The following is a 16,757-nucleotide window of genomic DNA, read 5'->3' on the forward strand; positions in this document are numbered from 1 at the left end:
GCTCACGGAACTCAGGGTCCACAGACGTCATGAGGGCACGGAGGGCTGCGGAGACGCTCGGAGGGAAGGACTCGGCCCCAGAGCCGGGAGGGCCCCCGGAGCGAGCCTGGGGCCGACCTCGGATGCCAGCTAAGGGAGCGTGGATTGATCCTGAGCAAGTTATCCTGGGAAGGGTTTTAAGCAGGGAAATGATCCAGGTCAATAAATTCACGTAAATATTTGCTGCACAGGGCGAAGAGCACAGCACCGGGAAGCGTAGCAGCGGCACAAGGCAGGAGGCGACCCCAAAATTCGACCTTCAGGGCTCTTCCTGCTGCCTCTCCCCTCAGCCGAGGGTAAAAACACTCACGTCTCCCCCGGGGGTGTGACGGAAGGAGCGCCTGCTTCCGTATCACCACCCATGGACCAACTTTCCGAAGCCCAGCTCCAGCCCCTAGACATCAGACCTCAGTCCAGCGGGACCTTTGAAGTCTTCTCCTTAACAGGACCCTCTCTACTGGTGGCCACTCACAGAAAAACGCTATTTGTTGAAAAGATGGTTAAACAAAAGCATTCTATCTGTAGTCGCCTAAATGTTTCAAATATAAAATCTCCCCATGAATTCCTACGAGTGAAACACAGAATTATGACTGACAACAGGGAGAGAAAATATCAATTCTCACAGGTTACAGTTTTTTTACTTAGTAGCGAAAGAAAAGCGTACATTATCCCATTAAGTCCGAACTAGGAAAACTTATTCTTTCAACACGACTGTAGTTAAACAATGTTTAAACTCAAATTAAAAAATGCTTGTCACATTCCTTTCAAAGAATCTTTACTTAACATCGGGGGAAATTTTACTTTAAACTGTCAACAGCACATATCAAAATTTATAGGACACCAAAGCGGTCTATTTCACCGCAGAACAAACATGACACATCACTGCCTAGAAGCTCCATAATTAAGAGTCCATTACCTTCAGGCATTCTCAGAGCCTGCAATTCTGTCATAAACATTCTTACAAGGCTGAAACTTCATACACAAGGCTCCTGACCAAGAGCAATCCATGTTTTAAAAAAAAACGATAATTTTAAATTATAGAAGTTTTCAAAAACATCTCTGCCAAATGAAAACACCTGATTTCAAAATCTTAGAAAATGTTGCTTTGATTTTTCAGTGACAATTTAAGTTTCTGTTGATTCCCTAATTATTCCCTTATTATTAAGTCAGCGGGACTGAAGATGTAAATTACTAACCTTCAATAGGATAAAATTTTAATGTTAATTCTTAATGTTCGTATTTGATCCACACGTCTAAGTACACAAAACTTATACCTGTTTATAATAAAACAATAAGAAATCAGTAATTTTTAAATCTAAAGGAATTTATAAACCACACTCTCAAGAATCTGTAGGTCTGCTTTGAATTCTGGGAGGCTTATGCCACCCACTCTGGGCTGGTGTAAGTGTCCCAGGCCCCATCGGCCCAATTCCACTCCAGGACGAGTTAGCTCATTTCAGTGCCAGAGCCCACCTCGGTTTTGAAGTCCTCGGGACAAATCACCTGAAGATATCACTTGTCTTTTCACTGGAATTGGATCAGAAATCATATCCTCTCTGTATCATGTCATTCAATACATATTGGGTGCCTGAGAGCAAGAACTGCCATTTACAGAACAGCCACGGACAAGGTTGGATCTCAAACCCTCCCAGCAACACCGCATCATCCGCGTCATCGGTCCCGTGTCAGAGACCACGGTGGTCACCGGAGAAGCAGCTGCTCCTCACGGATGACCCTGTCCTGTCTCCAGCTCACAGATGAGAAAACTGAAGCCTCGAGACGTCCTGCCCTGGGCCCCCGGCCACACGGGGCCAGGACGAGGACTCAGGACTCGGTGGGACCTGTGACTCTGCACAGCACGGGCCTGCAGCGAATGCACTCAAGGAGCCCAGAGTCTGTTTCAAGCACACGCTCTGTGTTTCCTTCAGCCTGAGATTCGAGCTGCCACGTACCTAACATAAACATGAACGCGACGTCCTGGCTATTTCTTACTCTAGCTTAGCAGCTAGAATGCAGGAAATAAAGCAAAAGTCACAGGTAATTAAGCAGTTCCACCTCTTTGAGGAGAGTTTATGCAAATGAGTTTAAAATAAGCATGGTCAAAACCAAGAGAGGCCTAAAAAGGTTTAGAACCCCAAACGGACTCTGAGCTGCGCTGAAGGCGATGAAGTTGAAACTACATTTAACCCGAAACTCGCTGTGCTTCCCTCTGCAACAGAGAGGCTGGTGACTCTGGACAAGGTCCTTCTCTCTTTAAGTCCTTAGTTACTGCGCCTGTAAGATGGGGGTAAGGACAGCAGCAGTTCTGCGGGGAATGAGACTCTGCTCAGCATGCAATCAGCACATGTTCTATCTATGGTGATGCTTCTGCTGGATGAAACGCCACTGACCTTTACATCCTGAAAGTTCCCGAATCCCTGCTACAAAGTCTTAGACCTCAGTGTACACCTGGATGACCCCCAGGAACCTCAAACTCACCGCGTCCAAAAAAGCCTCCCTACCGTCCACCTCAGGGAACCCCACCCTCCCCTAGTCGCTCGGCCAGGACCCGCCTGCAGCCCCGCATCACTGTCACCCCACACCAGCCACCGAGGCCTGTGATCCTGCCTCACGGATGCCCGTAGACCTACCCTCCTCTGCAGCCCCTGCCCAGCCTCGGGTCAGGTCTTCATCAACTTGCCCCGCCCCGACTTTCCTCCACACCAGGTCTTGGAGGGCAGGGAATATTCTGTACTTATCCCCGTATCCTCAGGACATGGCAGCCAGCAGTCCTGTTCAAAGATCAGACCAAGGGGCTAACTGAGTCCCAGGACGAAGGCCGTCCTACTACAGCGTTCGCCTCTCTGTAACCCAAGCACGGGGGCGTGTGCAGGGGCAGCGTCCTCTGGCGCTGAGTCTTGTACGTTGTAGTTAATAAGCAACATTTGTCACGTACAGAGGTCCTCGTCACCGCGGTTTAGCGTTCTGAGGTGCTCATACTAACTTAACGGCATTTCAAACTCGGTGACTTACAATAAAATATCATAGAATATGCCAGGTTTTTGAGAAAGGGTAAAGTAATAAACACTGTTCATCTTTATAGGAAATTAGGTTTATGCCAGTCTAAGTTGCTCTTAAAACTTATATGGCAAAATACTGAGGCTGTTTCTTCGTATTCTAACTGAATATAAACGATCTAATGCCCTAAGTGCTGTAATTTGATCAGTGACCTACTGGGTTCCTTCCCAGATATCCACCACGACAACAGATAGTTCTTTTGAGAAGGAGGAAAGCCAGTAACACAAATGTCCTCACCTCCTTCTGGAAAATGAAGACACTGGAACATCTGTGATGTCGGGTTCCCATTCATCTTCAGGGTCACAAAACACATCTTCACCCTTGTTACTACAATGGCTCTAAGAAAATTAAATATATAGTTTCTAGTAATTATGGGTTAAAAATGTTTAGCAACTAAGGGAAAAATGTTTACTTTGTCACATTTATAAAATCTGCAAAATTATAGACTATCTAGATAATGTTAAAGGTAAAAAAATCGCATTTCTGATAAAATTTTTAAAAATCACATGACACTAGGAATTATATTAAAAGAGATCTACTAATAAAAGCAACAGAAATCATTAAATAATTCAGAAATAATAAACGTGATTTAGAAAACATAGAGAAAACAAAAACGATAGCGTCCTCAGGAGAAAAAGAAAAGAATAATCTGACAACGTCAAGGGGACCTGAACAGACACTCCTCCACAGACGACACACAGACAGCCAGCAAACACAGGGAAGGAGGCTCCACATCGCCGATAATTAGAGAGATGCAAATCAAAGCTACAGTGAGCTGTCACATCACAGCGCTCAGAATGGCCGTCATCAAAAAGGCTACAAACAATAAATGCTGGAGAGGGTGTGGAGAGAAGGGAAAACTCTTGCACTGCTGCTGGGAATGTAAATTGGTACAACCACTATGGAGAACAGTATGGAGGTTCCTTAAAAAGCTAAAAATAGAACTACCATATGACCCAGCAATCCCACTACTGGGCATATACCCTGAGAAAACCATAATTCAAAAACAGTCAATGTACCACAATGTTCATTGCAGCTCTATTTACAATAGCCAGGACATGGAAGCAACCTAAGTGTCCATCGACAGATGAATGGATAAAGAAGATATGGCACATGTATACAATGGAATATTACTCAGCCACAAAAAGAAACAAAATTGAGTTATTTGTCGTGAGGTGGATGGACCTAGAGTCTGTCATACAAAGTAAGTCAGAAAGAAAAAATACCGTATGCTAACACATATATATGGAATCTTAAAAAAAAAAAAATGGTCATGAAGAACCGAGGGGCAGGACGGGAATAAAGACGCAGACGGGAATAAAGACGCAGACCTACTAGGGAATGGACTTGAGGACACGGGGAGGGAGAAGGGTAAACTGGGACAAAGTGAGACAGTGGCATGGACATATATACACTACCAAATATAAAATCGATACCTAGTGGGAAGCAGCCACATAGCACAGGGAGATCAGCTTGGTGCTTTGTGACCACCTAGAGGGGTGGGATAGGGAGGGTGGGAGGGAGGGAGACACAAGAGGGAAGAGATATGGGGATATATGTATATGTATAGCTGATTCACTTTGTTATATAGCAGAAACTAACACACCATTGTAAAGCAATTATACTCCAGTAAAGATAGTAAAAACAAAAACAAAGACAAATTTGAATTAGCTTTGACACAGAATATTAATTTAATGAATCAGTATTTTTGGAAATGAATACATTAACCAATAACTATAAAATGCTTAAAGCAATATCTGGTCAATATTAACTTTGGAATAAATTATTATGAATTATTTCTAATAAAAAAGATTCAATCACTTCCTGGTTGAATATATTGATCATGATAATCTATATTTTAATTTAAATATTTAAAGCAATACCAATTGAAGTGCTAGCAAAATAAATATAGAGATTGATTCAAGAATAGTATAACTAAATGGAAAAATAAGTAAAGAATATTGCAACAAACAGTTGAAAGGAGGAATGTAAGGTAACTCACCCATCAGATTTTAATGTATATGTCAAGGCAAGAATTCTCAAATGACCTCAATACAGTTTTTTGTTTTTTTAATTACACAAGCAATTCACATTCATTGTGGAAAATCTGGAAATTATTAATACATATAACACAAAGAAAAAATTTTAACCATCTGCAAACCCATCATTTAGAGGTAAACTGTCAGTGCTTTTGTATGATTCCCTTCAGCCTTTCTGTATTTTCTATTGTGAATACACCTTGCATTCCATTCCTGGAATTAACCCTACTTAATCATGGTATAAGTATTCTCTAAATACAACCTTGGGTTTGACTTATTAACATTTCTTTCAGGATTTTTATAGCTGTGTTCATATTAAGATTAGTTTGTAATTCTCTTTTGAATCATCTTTTCAGTTTTTGTGGGTTTTGTTTGTTTTGATTGTAATCAGTTATTCTAGCATCGTAACTGTGATACCTTCTATTCTTTGCTACGTTCTAGAATAGTTTAAATGTAACAGGATTTGTCTGTTTTTTGGAGGTTCAAAAGTGCTTACCTATGAAATTGACTGGGATCAGCATCTTTTTTTTTTTTTTTAATGTTTTTTTTTTTTTTTGCGGTACGCGGGCCTCTCACTGCTGTGGTCTCTCCCGCTGCGGAGCACAAGCTCCGGACGCACAGGCTCAGCGGCCATGGCTCAGGGCCCAGCCGCTCCGCGGCACGTGGGATCCTCCTGGACCAGGGCACGAACCTGTGTTCCCTGCATCGGCAGGCGGACCCTCAACCACTGCACCACCAGGGAAGCCCAGCATCTTTTTTTTTTTTTTCAGGCTAGTCCACTGACAAACTTTTCAATTTATTTGCTCGGTTAGTCACCTATTAAATCAACTTTCATAATTTCTCTTTTTCTAGAAAAATCTTTACTTTCTAGAAAATTATTAAACTTATTAGCTTACTTATTAAACTTATTTACATAAAAATGTAAAATAATCTTAAAATGCTTGAGATCTTTATTTAAATGCTACGTCCATTCCTAAAATCACATGTTCTTCTTTTCAAAGAGCCAAAGCCTGAGTTTATTAATTCTAATTTGTCAACTATTCCTTTTATTTTTAATGATTCCTTCATTTACTCTCCTTTGGTTTAGGTTTATTCTTTTCTAGATTGAGTTAACTAGTTTATTTTCATTTTTCCACTACACAATTCAAGCATTAAGGCTATAATCTGGCAGAATCCTGTAAGTTTTTACATATAATATTTTTATTTCAAAAAGTTTATAGAGATTTTAATAATATTCCAAACCTCGTAAAGTTCTTTCATTGCCGCAAGCTTAGACTCAAACTTTTCCAGACTCCAGACAGTTGAGACCCCTAGTTGCAGGTTACGAACCTGAATACAAGTGTCAGAACTACTTCCTTTATCTGATACAACATGTCTGAAAGAAAAACCAAAGAAAAAAAATGCTTCTCCTAAAACATACATAACCTAGAGTTTTCCGAATTAGAATGACTCCCATAAAAATTCAGACCACTGATTAAATCTCTCCATAGTTAAGTATTTTTGTTATACTAATAATCGTGTCTAGTATATACTATATTAAAATAACTTCTTATATAATAATTTCCGAAAAGTTCTAATATTGTATATTCCTTTTAAAATGTGGAATACTTATAAATTCTCAACTCAAAAGAAAATTAGTGAATTCCTAAAACATCTAAAATTATTGTTTATAAAATATACGAGTATGTTAATTGCTGAAAGCCTTTTTCACTCCAAAGTGAGCTCTGAGAGGGGAATCTGGAAGTGCCCCTGGGAATTATGACACCCGCTTGCTCCTGGACAGGCATGTAGGATACCATGTCCTTAGAGAAACTAAAACAGAAAAAAATCACATGAAGCGTGAAGTGTGACTAGTTTAAAACAACGAATTACTTTACAAATAAGATAATCACTCACCTGCCAAAAACATAATTCTTTTTTAACTTGTTGCTGATGGTATTGGCTTCCTGAATCATCATGGAGAGTTTCATGGAGCTCCAACTGGGCTGAACTAGCAGAGAGCACACGGAGAAGACTCAGAACACGTATGTGAGCACTAACACGCCACCAGGCACAACACGTCCTGAAAAAAACTGACTTCAAACGAATAGTTCTAACGATACATCACAGAAGGTGAAGGTGATAACTCAGTAACTTTTCTTCAAGCCTCACTGGTGAAATAAAATATTCTTCATACAAAATGAGGTCTTTCACCTGTGGAGGCATGGAAGAAAACTGAAGTTCACAGAGAGAGGATACGAGTTTTGTAAACAAGGAAATGCCAAAGATGCTGCTTTTCCTTCTAATATTTTTAAAGATTTTTTTTTCTAATTTCTTTTTTTCCTAACTTCTAATTTATTTAAAGTATTAGGTAAAGTATACTACAGCCTTAACTTAAGTAGAACCACAGTTCTTTTTTATTTTGCCTGAAATTTAAAAAATAAGATAGATAAAGACAGAAACAGAGATATGTTAGGACATAAAAACACTTTCAGTCCACAATTCCACGTTCCTAATTCAAATTTAAGATTTTATCATAAACATTTTCTATATTGTTCAGTCAAACTTATAACCAGCATTCCATTAAAAACATTACTTTGGAAGAGTGAAATTCATTGTTCATGTGGATAAAAAAAATCAAGTATTCATTGCATGGTACTGTTTTAGGACCTAAGAGGAATAAAAACATGTATTAATACAATGTTCTTATCTCTCACAACAGATGTAACTGTTTCAAGGTAATTTAAAAACAGAAGTTATGGAAAGTATATGGCACAACTACCAAGTATTGTTGCTAAAACACTGAACCTGGATGACGGGTTCTTTGCAGGGTATGTAGAGGCATAAGCAACAGCCTGGACCTACAGTCAGCAAACCCAGAATCTGTGAAGCTCTACAGGTAGAGAACCTGGCTTCTTCAATACATGAATTACAAGGGGACAGAGAGAGGGGAAGGAAGAGCCAGCTGACAGATTAAAAGAGACTTAAAAGGCACATCTAGGGCTTCCCTGGTGGCGTCCGGAGCCTGTGCTCCACAATGGGAGAGGCCACAGCAGTGAGAGGCCCGTGTACCGCAAAAAAAAAAAAAAAAAAAAAAGGCACATCTAGCAAACACAGGGTGTGGACGACCACATTTGTATCCTGATTCAAACAAACCGAATAGGTTTTAAAAATTATGACAAAGTCCACAAAATTTGAATAGGGACTATATATTTAATGTGTAAGAAATTATTATTAATATTTTTAGGTGTAATAATAATATCAGAGTTATGCTTCAAAGAGTGACAGGGAAAGAGAGAAAAGAGAGTTCTTATCTAACTTGGAGATACATAGTGAAGTATTTACAGATCAGGTGATAGGATGTCTGGGAGTTGCTTCAGAATAGTCCAGGGGAGCAGGGGGATTGAGCACGGCTGGAACAAAACTGAACATGTGTGGGTAACTGTTGAAGATGGATGATAAGTATGGAAGAGTTTACTGTAGTAATCTCTCTGCTTTCATAGTTTATTTGAAACTTTCTATAATTAAAAAAAGAAAGTTTACATTAAACAGCCTGTGTTTGGGGACTTCCCTGGCAGTCCAGTGGTTAGGACACTGTGCTCTCACTGCCGGGGCCTGGGTTTGATCCCTGGTCGTGAACTAAGATCGCACAGGCGCGGCCAAATAAATATATAAATATTTGAAAAAAGATGCTGTGCTCTACGCAGGAATGTAGAAACGTACAAAAAAAATAACAACTTTCAAGTGAGAAAGAAAATGAAGTATGCAATGATAAAGCACAACTCAGATTAATAATTCTTATAAAGTAAGAATTAAGGATTAGAGTAAGACATTTTAAAAAGCATAATACACATTAAAAGAATACTTGGAACTCTGTTTACTATTTGCTTATATAACTAAATATTCTAAAAAGTGAATATCCTAAAAATAATCATTCATACAAATTTATCTAGATCCAGAGAAGTCAGCAACATCCAGAAAAAAATGTTTGAATATACAAAGAATATGAACATTTTACTAATTGTATGAAATAACATACGTAACTTAAGAAAATACCTGCTACAATCGTCCTGTACTCACTTGTGAAAGTTTTATCCCTGTTACTCTGATTTTGCTGTAGAACTTGTACTTCCTTAGCAATCCTTTGTTTCTCAGTTTCTAAAGCTTCCAGAATTCTTGCATGGCGGATCCTGTGGTCTTCTAAAGCCTAATTGATATTCATTCATGTGGAGCCGTACACGAGAACATGCAAAGAGAGAAATTAGAAAACCAGACTGACGATGGTAATGCACTACATAATTCTCATTTCACAGTACGTGTTTTATTAAGCATAAAGGCTTTTAAAAAATGATTTATAAAGTATCTTTATAAAATGATTTTTTTCCCCACAACAAAATCATTAGGAATTTTTATAACATAGATCAATCTTTTTCTCCCCATTGACAGGAACATAAAAACCTTCAGAAAAAAAGGAAAAAAACTACTCAAGAGTTTGTTGACTAAATTAAAAAGTTGAATTAAAAATACACCTAAAAACCTCACTTGAGGGCTTCCCTGGTGGTGCAGTGGTTGGGAGTCCACCTGCCGATGCAGGGGACGCGGGTTCGTGCCCCGGTCTGGGAGGATTCCACATGCCGCGGAGCGGCTGGGCCCGTGAGCCATGGCCGCTGAGCCTGCGCGTCCGGAGCCTGTGCTCCGCAATGGGAGAGGCCACGGCGGTGAGAGGCCCGCGTACCACACACACACAAAAAAACCTCACTTGATACAAATAAGCCTTATAACAGCCCACTAATGATAATTGTTTTCAAGATTTAAACACATCTGTTCTTCTCTTAAAACTCTCCTGGGTGGTTCACCAAGCCCCTCCGTGCTCTGGAATCGGCTAATATATGTATTCTCACCATTTTATAGTACTGGTACTCTGGGGTTACTGCGAGTATCTTCCTCTACCCCCAACCCCACCATAAACTTAGGAAGGAAAGAAGGAAAACTGCCGTTTGAGAGTAAAACTTGAAGATGTAGGAAGTCGCAGCAGAGACGAAAGCAGGGGCTCCCCCTTCGGGATTCAGGGCCCCCCTCCAGGGCTGGTTAGAAGGGATTCCGGCCCCACCCCAGAGGATGTGATTCGGCAGTTCTGGATGGACCGAGATCTGCACGTCTCCAGGCGATGCTGAGGCTGCTGGTCCAGCACCTGGAGAGCCACCGTGAGCTGCCCTTGAAAGATGCCTCTGTGCTCAGAGAGATGAGGGAAGTCAGCACCTGAGCTCCCAAGGCTGAGGTAGTTCCCTGAGGACTCACGCAGGCACACGGCCTGCTCGCTGCTCTTTCCACCCTGGCACCGGGATGTAACCGGTCCAGGAGCTGAGCCGTCCCCCCTTCTATATACCACGCCCTAGTATCACCTCACTCCTTACATCGTTCGGCGTGACTGACCACAGGGTCGCTGTGGACCAGGGAAAGAGAACACTCGACTGGAACTCGCTGGAAACAACAGCTCTGTCCCTTTGAAAAGATCTGTGTGAGCACATCGTGAGGACAGAGGCTTTCAGGCAGGAAGCCCCTTCTCCCCTGCAGACCTGGATTTGGCCATCGCCCATCAAGAGACCATAAGCTCTTTAAAAAAAAAAGAAAAATCCAGCTTTTCCTCAAGATAGCTCAGACTAGCTATAAAATGAAATTACCTGTTTCGCAGCCAAAGTCTCCATTTCTAACCGCTTTTTGTTGACATATATTTCCTGTTCAAAACGCTGCTTTGCCTTTTCTAGTTCCTCGATTTTGTAATTAGCCTTTTGGTTATTTATTTCCTGTATCTTCTTTCTTTGACATTCTTCTTTCTTTGACATACAATAATAAAAAATAAATAGGGCAAAGATATAGAGCAATTCTTCAAAAATGATACCAAAATGGTACAAAAGTCCCTTTGTAAAAATCAGTGCACAGGAAATTGACTCACAGATAGAAAAGGTGCCCCAATGCTTCTCCACCCCATCCAGGTTGACTAACCCAACCGAAAATAGCCATCACTAGTCAAACCTTTCAGAGCGCTGCCCTCCAGATGGGCTTCTGGGAGGCAGGGCTGCCCGAGGGCTGGGGGACAGAGCCTGTCTGCTTCTCCTCCCCGCTGCCCAGCAGCCTTGATCTCCCCTCTGACGCTCCCCCGGGGCCCTGCAGCGGCAGAGAAAGAAAACAGTTCTGCCTCTTACCAGTTCTGCTTCCAGGACTTTTATTTTGCTTTCGTACACAGCTTTTTGAGAGGAAAGCTCTTGCTGAGCCATTTCTTTCACGATCTGGATTCCCTGCATCATTTCTTCCTTTGCTTTCAGCTGCGCCTCCTTTATTTCTGCTTCAAGTCTACAAGTAGCAAAATATTCAATAGTTACAGGGTACTCTGTCAAGAATTCTTCATATGCTATAATAGTTCATAATCATATTAAGATGTTGAATTAAACAAAAGTTCAAATCTCAAAACTTCATTTCTGACATTCTGTCAGCAGCATTCTGAAATGTTTATTAGCTCTAGAACTGTTTACACAAACAAAACATTAAAGGTTGAAAATGTGCTCATTTCTAACTTAATTACCATTGCAGATGCTCGATATTTAAGCAAATGTTTTTCTAATGCTTAAGCTATATAGAAATGTTAACTTACATAAAAACATAAAATATATATTTATAACATAATTATGCTACAGTGAACACTGGAGTAAATATTACAGTTAACATTGTAGTAAACACAAAATATGGGCATCTTATGTTAAACTAACAATGGTTAGGGCAAAAATTATTTCATATCATTATCTTTCGATTCATGTTTAGGTCACAGATTAGGAATATATTGAAATGCCTCTAAGAGCATGATACATGAGCCGATAAAGCAGAGACTGTACCATATTTTTCCAATCATCTATAATAACTTTGTAAGCAGACAGGGTGGGGGGTCCCCCAGAGAGAAAACCAGGTGGGGCTTTCTTGACACAAGAGAAGCCACGTTTGGCCTGAGCCGTTTTGCGATCTGAGCCTGGACACAGCGCTTGCCCTTGAACAGGCCTCAGAAACCAATGATCTCGAGGGAAAAAAAAGAACGACTGATATCAGGCAAGGGAAACAACAACAGCAAAGATAAGACACCCGTTGTGAAGACTGGCAGCTCTGAGTCAATGGTGAAGGCTAGCCTGAAGCTCAGCCACCAGGTCAACGGGAACCTCAGGGATGGAGATGCTGACCTTCTGTGACCCCCATGGCTTCAGTCAACTGAAGCCTGGACTCTGTCGATCCCTGCCCTGATTCTATGCTGACTTCTCCCCTGCTCGGGCCCCTTCACGAACACGCATGTACCCTTAGCTTAAAACCTCCCCAGTCTTACTGCTGGGGAAGCACGGCTTTGGGAAAGTTCCCATGTTCTCCTTACTTGACGCAGGTAATGCATCCTTCCTTCTCCTGATCTTTGGCCTGGCTGTGTCTTTTGGCTCGACACCCACCAAGAGGTGAACCCAGTTTTCAGGTAACACTTAGACATTTTGAGAAGTCAAAATATTAAATTACCTTTCACTGTATGGGGGGAAAAGGATTGGTGATTACAGAAAACCAAAAGTTTCTTTCTTCTCAACAAAACCCGACGCTTTAACAACTGTACTGCATAAAATTTCCATACCCAATTTTACTGAATTAGAATAAGAATGTCAGGGCTTCCCTGGTGGTGCAATGGTTGAGAATCCGCCTGCCAAGGCAGGGGACACGGGTTCGAGCCCTAGTCCGGGAGGATCCCACATGCCGCGGAGCCACTAAGCCCGTGCACCACAACCACTGAGCCTGCACTCTGGAGACCACAAGCCACAACGACTGAGCCCGTGAGCCACAACTACTGAAGCCCGTGCGCCTAGAGCCCGTGTTCCGCAACAGGAGAGGCCACTGCAGTGAGAAGCCCGCGCAGCGCAGAGAAGAGTGGCCCCTGCTCCCTGCTCCCCGCGGCTAGAGAAAGCCTGCGCACAGCAATGAAGACCCAAGGCAGCCAAAAAAAAAAAAAAAAAAAAAAAAAAAGAATAAGAATGTCAAAAGAAAGAGGACCTAATGGCTACCAGGGCCTGGGGGGAGGGGGTAGCCGTTGCTTAGTGGGTACAGAGCCCCAGCTGGGTGATGAGAAAGTTCTGGAGACAGAACGTGGTTGAGGCTGCACAGCACTGTGCATTACTTGACACCACGGAGCGGCACACTTGAAAATGGCTAAAGAGGTGAATTTTACGCTATGTGCGTTGTACCACAACTTTTAAAAAAAAAAGAGGGCACAGCAAGCTCAGACTTTTGACAAGGTGACAAAGCAGGGTTCGTGTGGCCCACCCCGGTCATCCTTCCCAGCCCCCGCCTCCATCCTCTGTGCGGATACTTCTCTCCCCGTGAGCCCGAGATGCCCGTCTCACCCCCCAGCCTCCACTGCACTGCAGCCCGGGACCCGGCTCCACCGCCCTCCACCCTCCAGACCTGGGCCACAGCCACCCTTCTGCAATGTGATCCCCATCATGTCTGTCTCATGTCTCCTTAAAATTCTCTTATGACCCCATAACCTTTAAGATAAAGTCCAAATGCTTTAGCATTTTATTTCTGTTACTTGCCATTTATTTTACAGGGATCCTGCTGAAATCAGAACTCCTACAATATTGCCTCAGCTAAAACTGGGGCAAAAGAAGAAAAGTAAATAAGGGTCCACTCCCCAGGCTTCCCCTGGCCGACTCCCTCCCAGGGGACATCTTCTCACGAGACCTTCGCTGACCCCTGGTCGGGGCAGGAGTCACCCCAGGAGCTCCACACGGTGCAGGGCTCTGTCAGGGCACTCTGTCTGTCCGTCAGCCCCATAAGAAGACAAATTCCTCCAGCGTAGGAGCTAAGTTTGTTTGTTGAATGAATGCACACAGAAGAGGAAAGATCACATCGCTAGAAATCGGCACCCAAAGAGTTAACGAGTGCAGTCAGGACAACCTGATTAAGGCTCTCCATAGCCCTCTCCCGTATACTTACTGTTTCATACCAACAAAAATACTTACTGTAATCTCTGTGCCAAGAGCAAGTCATTTTTTGCAGATTCGAAGTCTCTTGGACCCTCACTCACAAGAGTATCTCTACTGGGCGGTCTTTCCCCTTTCTGGACTTCTACTGGATGATTAAATCTAAAATAATGATCGCCACCAAGAATCACCCGATCACCCTAAAGCACACAAGAAATTTACTCCTTGAGGTGAGTCTGAAGCAAAAAATTCCGTGGGACAAACCCTTATGTTCAACAATTCAATAGTCTAGTATCACTAATGATAAACATAAAAATCACGGCAGCTAACATTTATGAAATGCTTCCTACAGGCCAAGAACCGCATCTGGCACTCTACACATACATCATCTCACTGATGTCTCACAACTATGCATGTTACTATCCCGACTTTAGGAATGAGGAAACTAACAGAGCACAGAGCTTAACGGTAACAGTGATAAGCGCACACTGAGCTCGCTGTCTGCAGACACTGTATTAAGAACTATGCAAGAATTCTTTCACCTACTCCTCCCTTATCCCTCCTGAAAGACAGGATATTTACCAAGTGACCATACGTCTTGCTTTGCCTTCAACAGAATAGTTCATGCCTGTTCTCCTAATATAATTATTGAAATGCTCTCAAAAGTGTCCTGACATGGGTGACAGGCAATCACCCCGAGCTTAATAACTTTTCAAAGGTCATATGGCAAGTGGCAGGGCCAGGGCTTCGACCCTGTCTGGCCTGATTCCAAAGCCCAGCTCTTCCCGGGACACATAGTGCTGCTGCTGGTGGACAGCTCCTTGGGGGCTGGTCCACCCACCATAACAGAACTGTGGTCTCTGCGCAAAGGCAGGCAATTCGTGAAGTAAGAGAACGTTAGAACCAGAAAGTCCTTCATCCCGTTCACTACTGATCTTACAGAGGACAGAACCCGGCTCAGAAAAACTAGATCACTTGCCCAAAGTCAAACAATTTGTCACATCTTAGCAGCAGCCAACTTACATGATGTAATACCGTGGGTTCCAAAATAAGTCTTCCATTTACATATGTCTTTGCTTCCCCAGCTGGGATGATACTCACGGTCCCATCGAAATTGTTGATGGTGCTGTGAAGACAGGATGCACATTGTTACAACTACAGGACAGACTAACAAGTAAGAAAAAGGCAATACAGATAATCCTCCTTGAGTTATTCCCTTAGTGTCAAGGTTCATATCAATTTGTGACCATAATGACTTAGAACTCTCTTATTTTCCTTCAATTAGATTTTGAAGGTTTGGTGAAAAAGCCTGGCTTCTCTAGCAATTCTATCCACCAGTGGTGGGAAAAATTTTCATCCTATGTATTTTGATTAAAACTACTTAAAAAAAATACCAGCCCCTCTTCCCCAGAAATGGAAAAAAAAAAAAAAACACAAACATTAAAGGAAAATACACTAAAATACTGACAGTGGTTTCTTTATGAATGGAAGAGTTTTAAGTATTTTTATGTTTTACTTTTCTAACTTTCTGGTTTCATTTATGAGTTTTAATAATGGGACAAACAACATTTTCCTCCCATGAAAAGAGGGGTAATACAGAGGAAAGAAAAGCATGGAGATAAAAGCACACTCCTTGGACGTCTAATTAACTGAACTCTGACGATAAGATGATACTGTTGAAACTCAACTATAAATGCTATATATCCTTTTGAGTCTTTTTATTCAGAAAATAGGAAAGAAACTCCAAAATCCAATTATCTTTGGATTAACTGGACAGAAAGAAAGAGAAAACTGTAGCAAAAGCTGAGCCCCAAACAAAACCTCCAGCTCCAGACAAGGCTCCGAGATCTCCAGTTAAAGAATGACAGTTGAACTTGAGCACCTAGAGGAGAGGACTTGGGAAGAACAGCCCACCCTCCCGCCAGCCTAGTGTCCTAACCCCATAAAGGTTTAAACAAGGTCTGCTTGTTCTGACGCCTCCTCTCTCCCAGTTCTATCTGCTCTGCCATCAAAAGCCCTTGGCCATTTAGCATTCTGCCCCCTCCCACCCCCCATCCAGCTTCAACCACCAACCCCCTGATCCACCACTATTTTCCATAAGAACCCCACCTGGATTTGCCTTAACATCAGCTTCTCTCCTTTACCTGAATCGCTCCGTCGACATAAGACATCCTCTCCCTTATCTCCATCACTCGTCAAGGCCAGAGTCCTCTAAGCAGCTTCTCTTTAGGGCTCAAAGCTAGAGGTGAACTTTCCTTCTCTTTCTTTACTTTTAAGCACTAAGTAGCTAAGATCCACCTAATGTTAATATAAACTGATGGGTACTGGCGCTCCTTTGTCCACTGAGCCCCACGTGCCAGGTATGTCATCAGTGAAGACAGACACGAAACCTGCTCTCGTGAAGTTCACGGTCCAGAGAGTGAGACAAACACCTATCCGTGTACTAAAAGGGGAAACACCAAGTGCCAGGCGAGTGGCGGACTTCCTGGTCCCCCTGGACTCTCAACTCTTTGGGGGCATGTTCTGTATCTTTGCTACAAGCATAAATAATTCTGGGTTTATCTGTTATAGAAAATGGTTAATTAATGGAAGAGAAAGAGGATCTGAGGATCAAGAAGCCGTGCCACGCCGGGTACAAAGACAACGC

The 16,757-nt window shown here is 42.3% G+C and overlaps 1 protein-coding gene across 1 annotated transcript in view; it reads right to left on the reverse strand.

Moving 5' to 3' along the window:
* Positions 1-16,757, reverse strand: part of KIF14 (kinesin family member 14) — a 52,249-nt gene that overhangs the window by 14,254 nt on the left and 21,238 nt on the right. The window contains 8 exon segments of the mRNA XM_032603598.1: positions 3,334-3,434; positions 6,378-6,510; positions 7,032-7,125; positions 9,195-9,321; positions 10,796-10,948; positions 11,318-11,465; positions 14,150-14,310; positions 15,134-15,236. Of these exon segments, the coding sequence (XP_032459489.1) occupies positions 3,334-3,434; positions 6,378-6,510; positions 7,032-7,125; positions 9,195-9,321; positions 10,796-10,948; positions 11,318-11,465; positions 14,150-14,310; positions 15,134-15,236 (1,020 nt within the window).

This window comes from Phocoena sinus, chromosome 1, assembly GCF_008692025.1.
Source record: "Phocoena sinus isolate mPhoSin1 chromosome 1, mPhoSin1.pri, whole genome shotgun sequence".
In the NCBI taxonomy this organism is placed as follows: Eukaryota; Metazoa; Chordata; class Mammalia; order Artiodactyla; family Phocoenidae; genus Phocoena; species Phocoena sinus.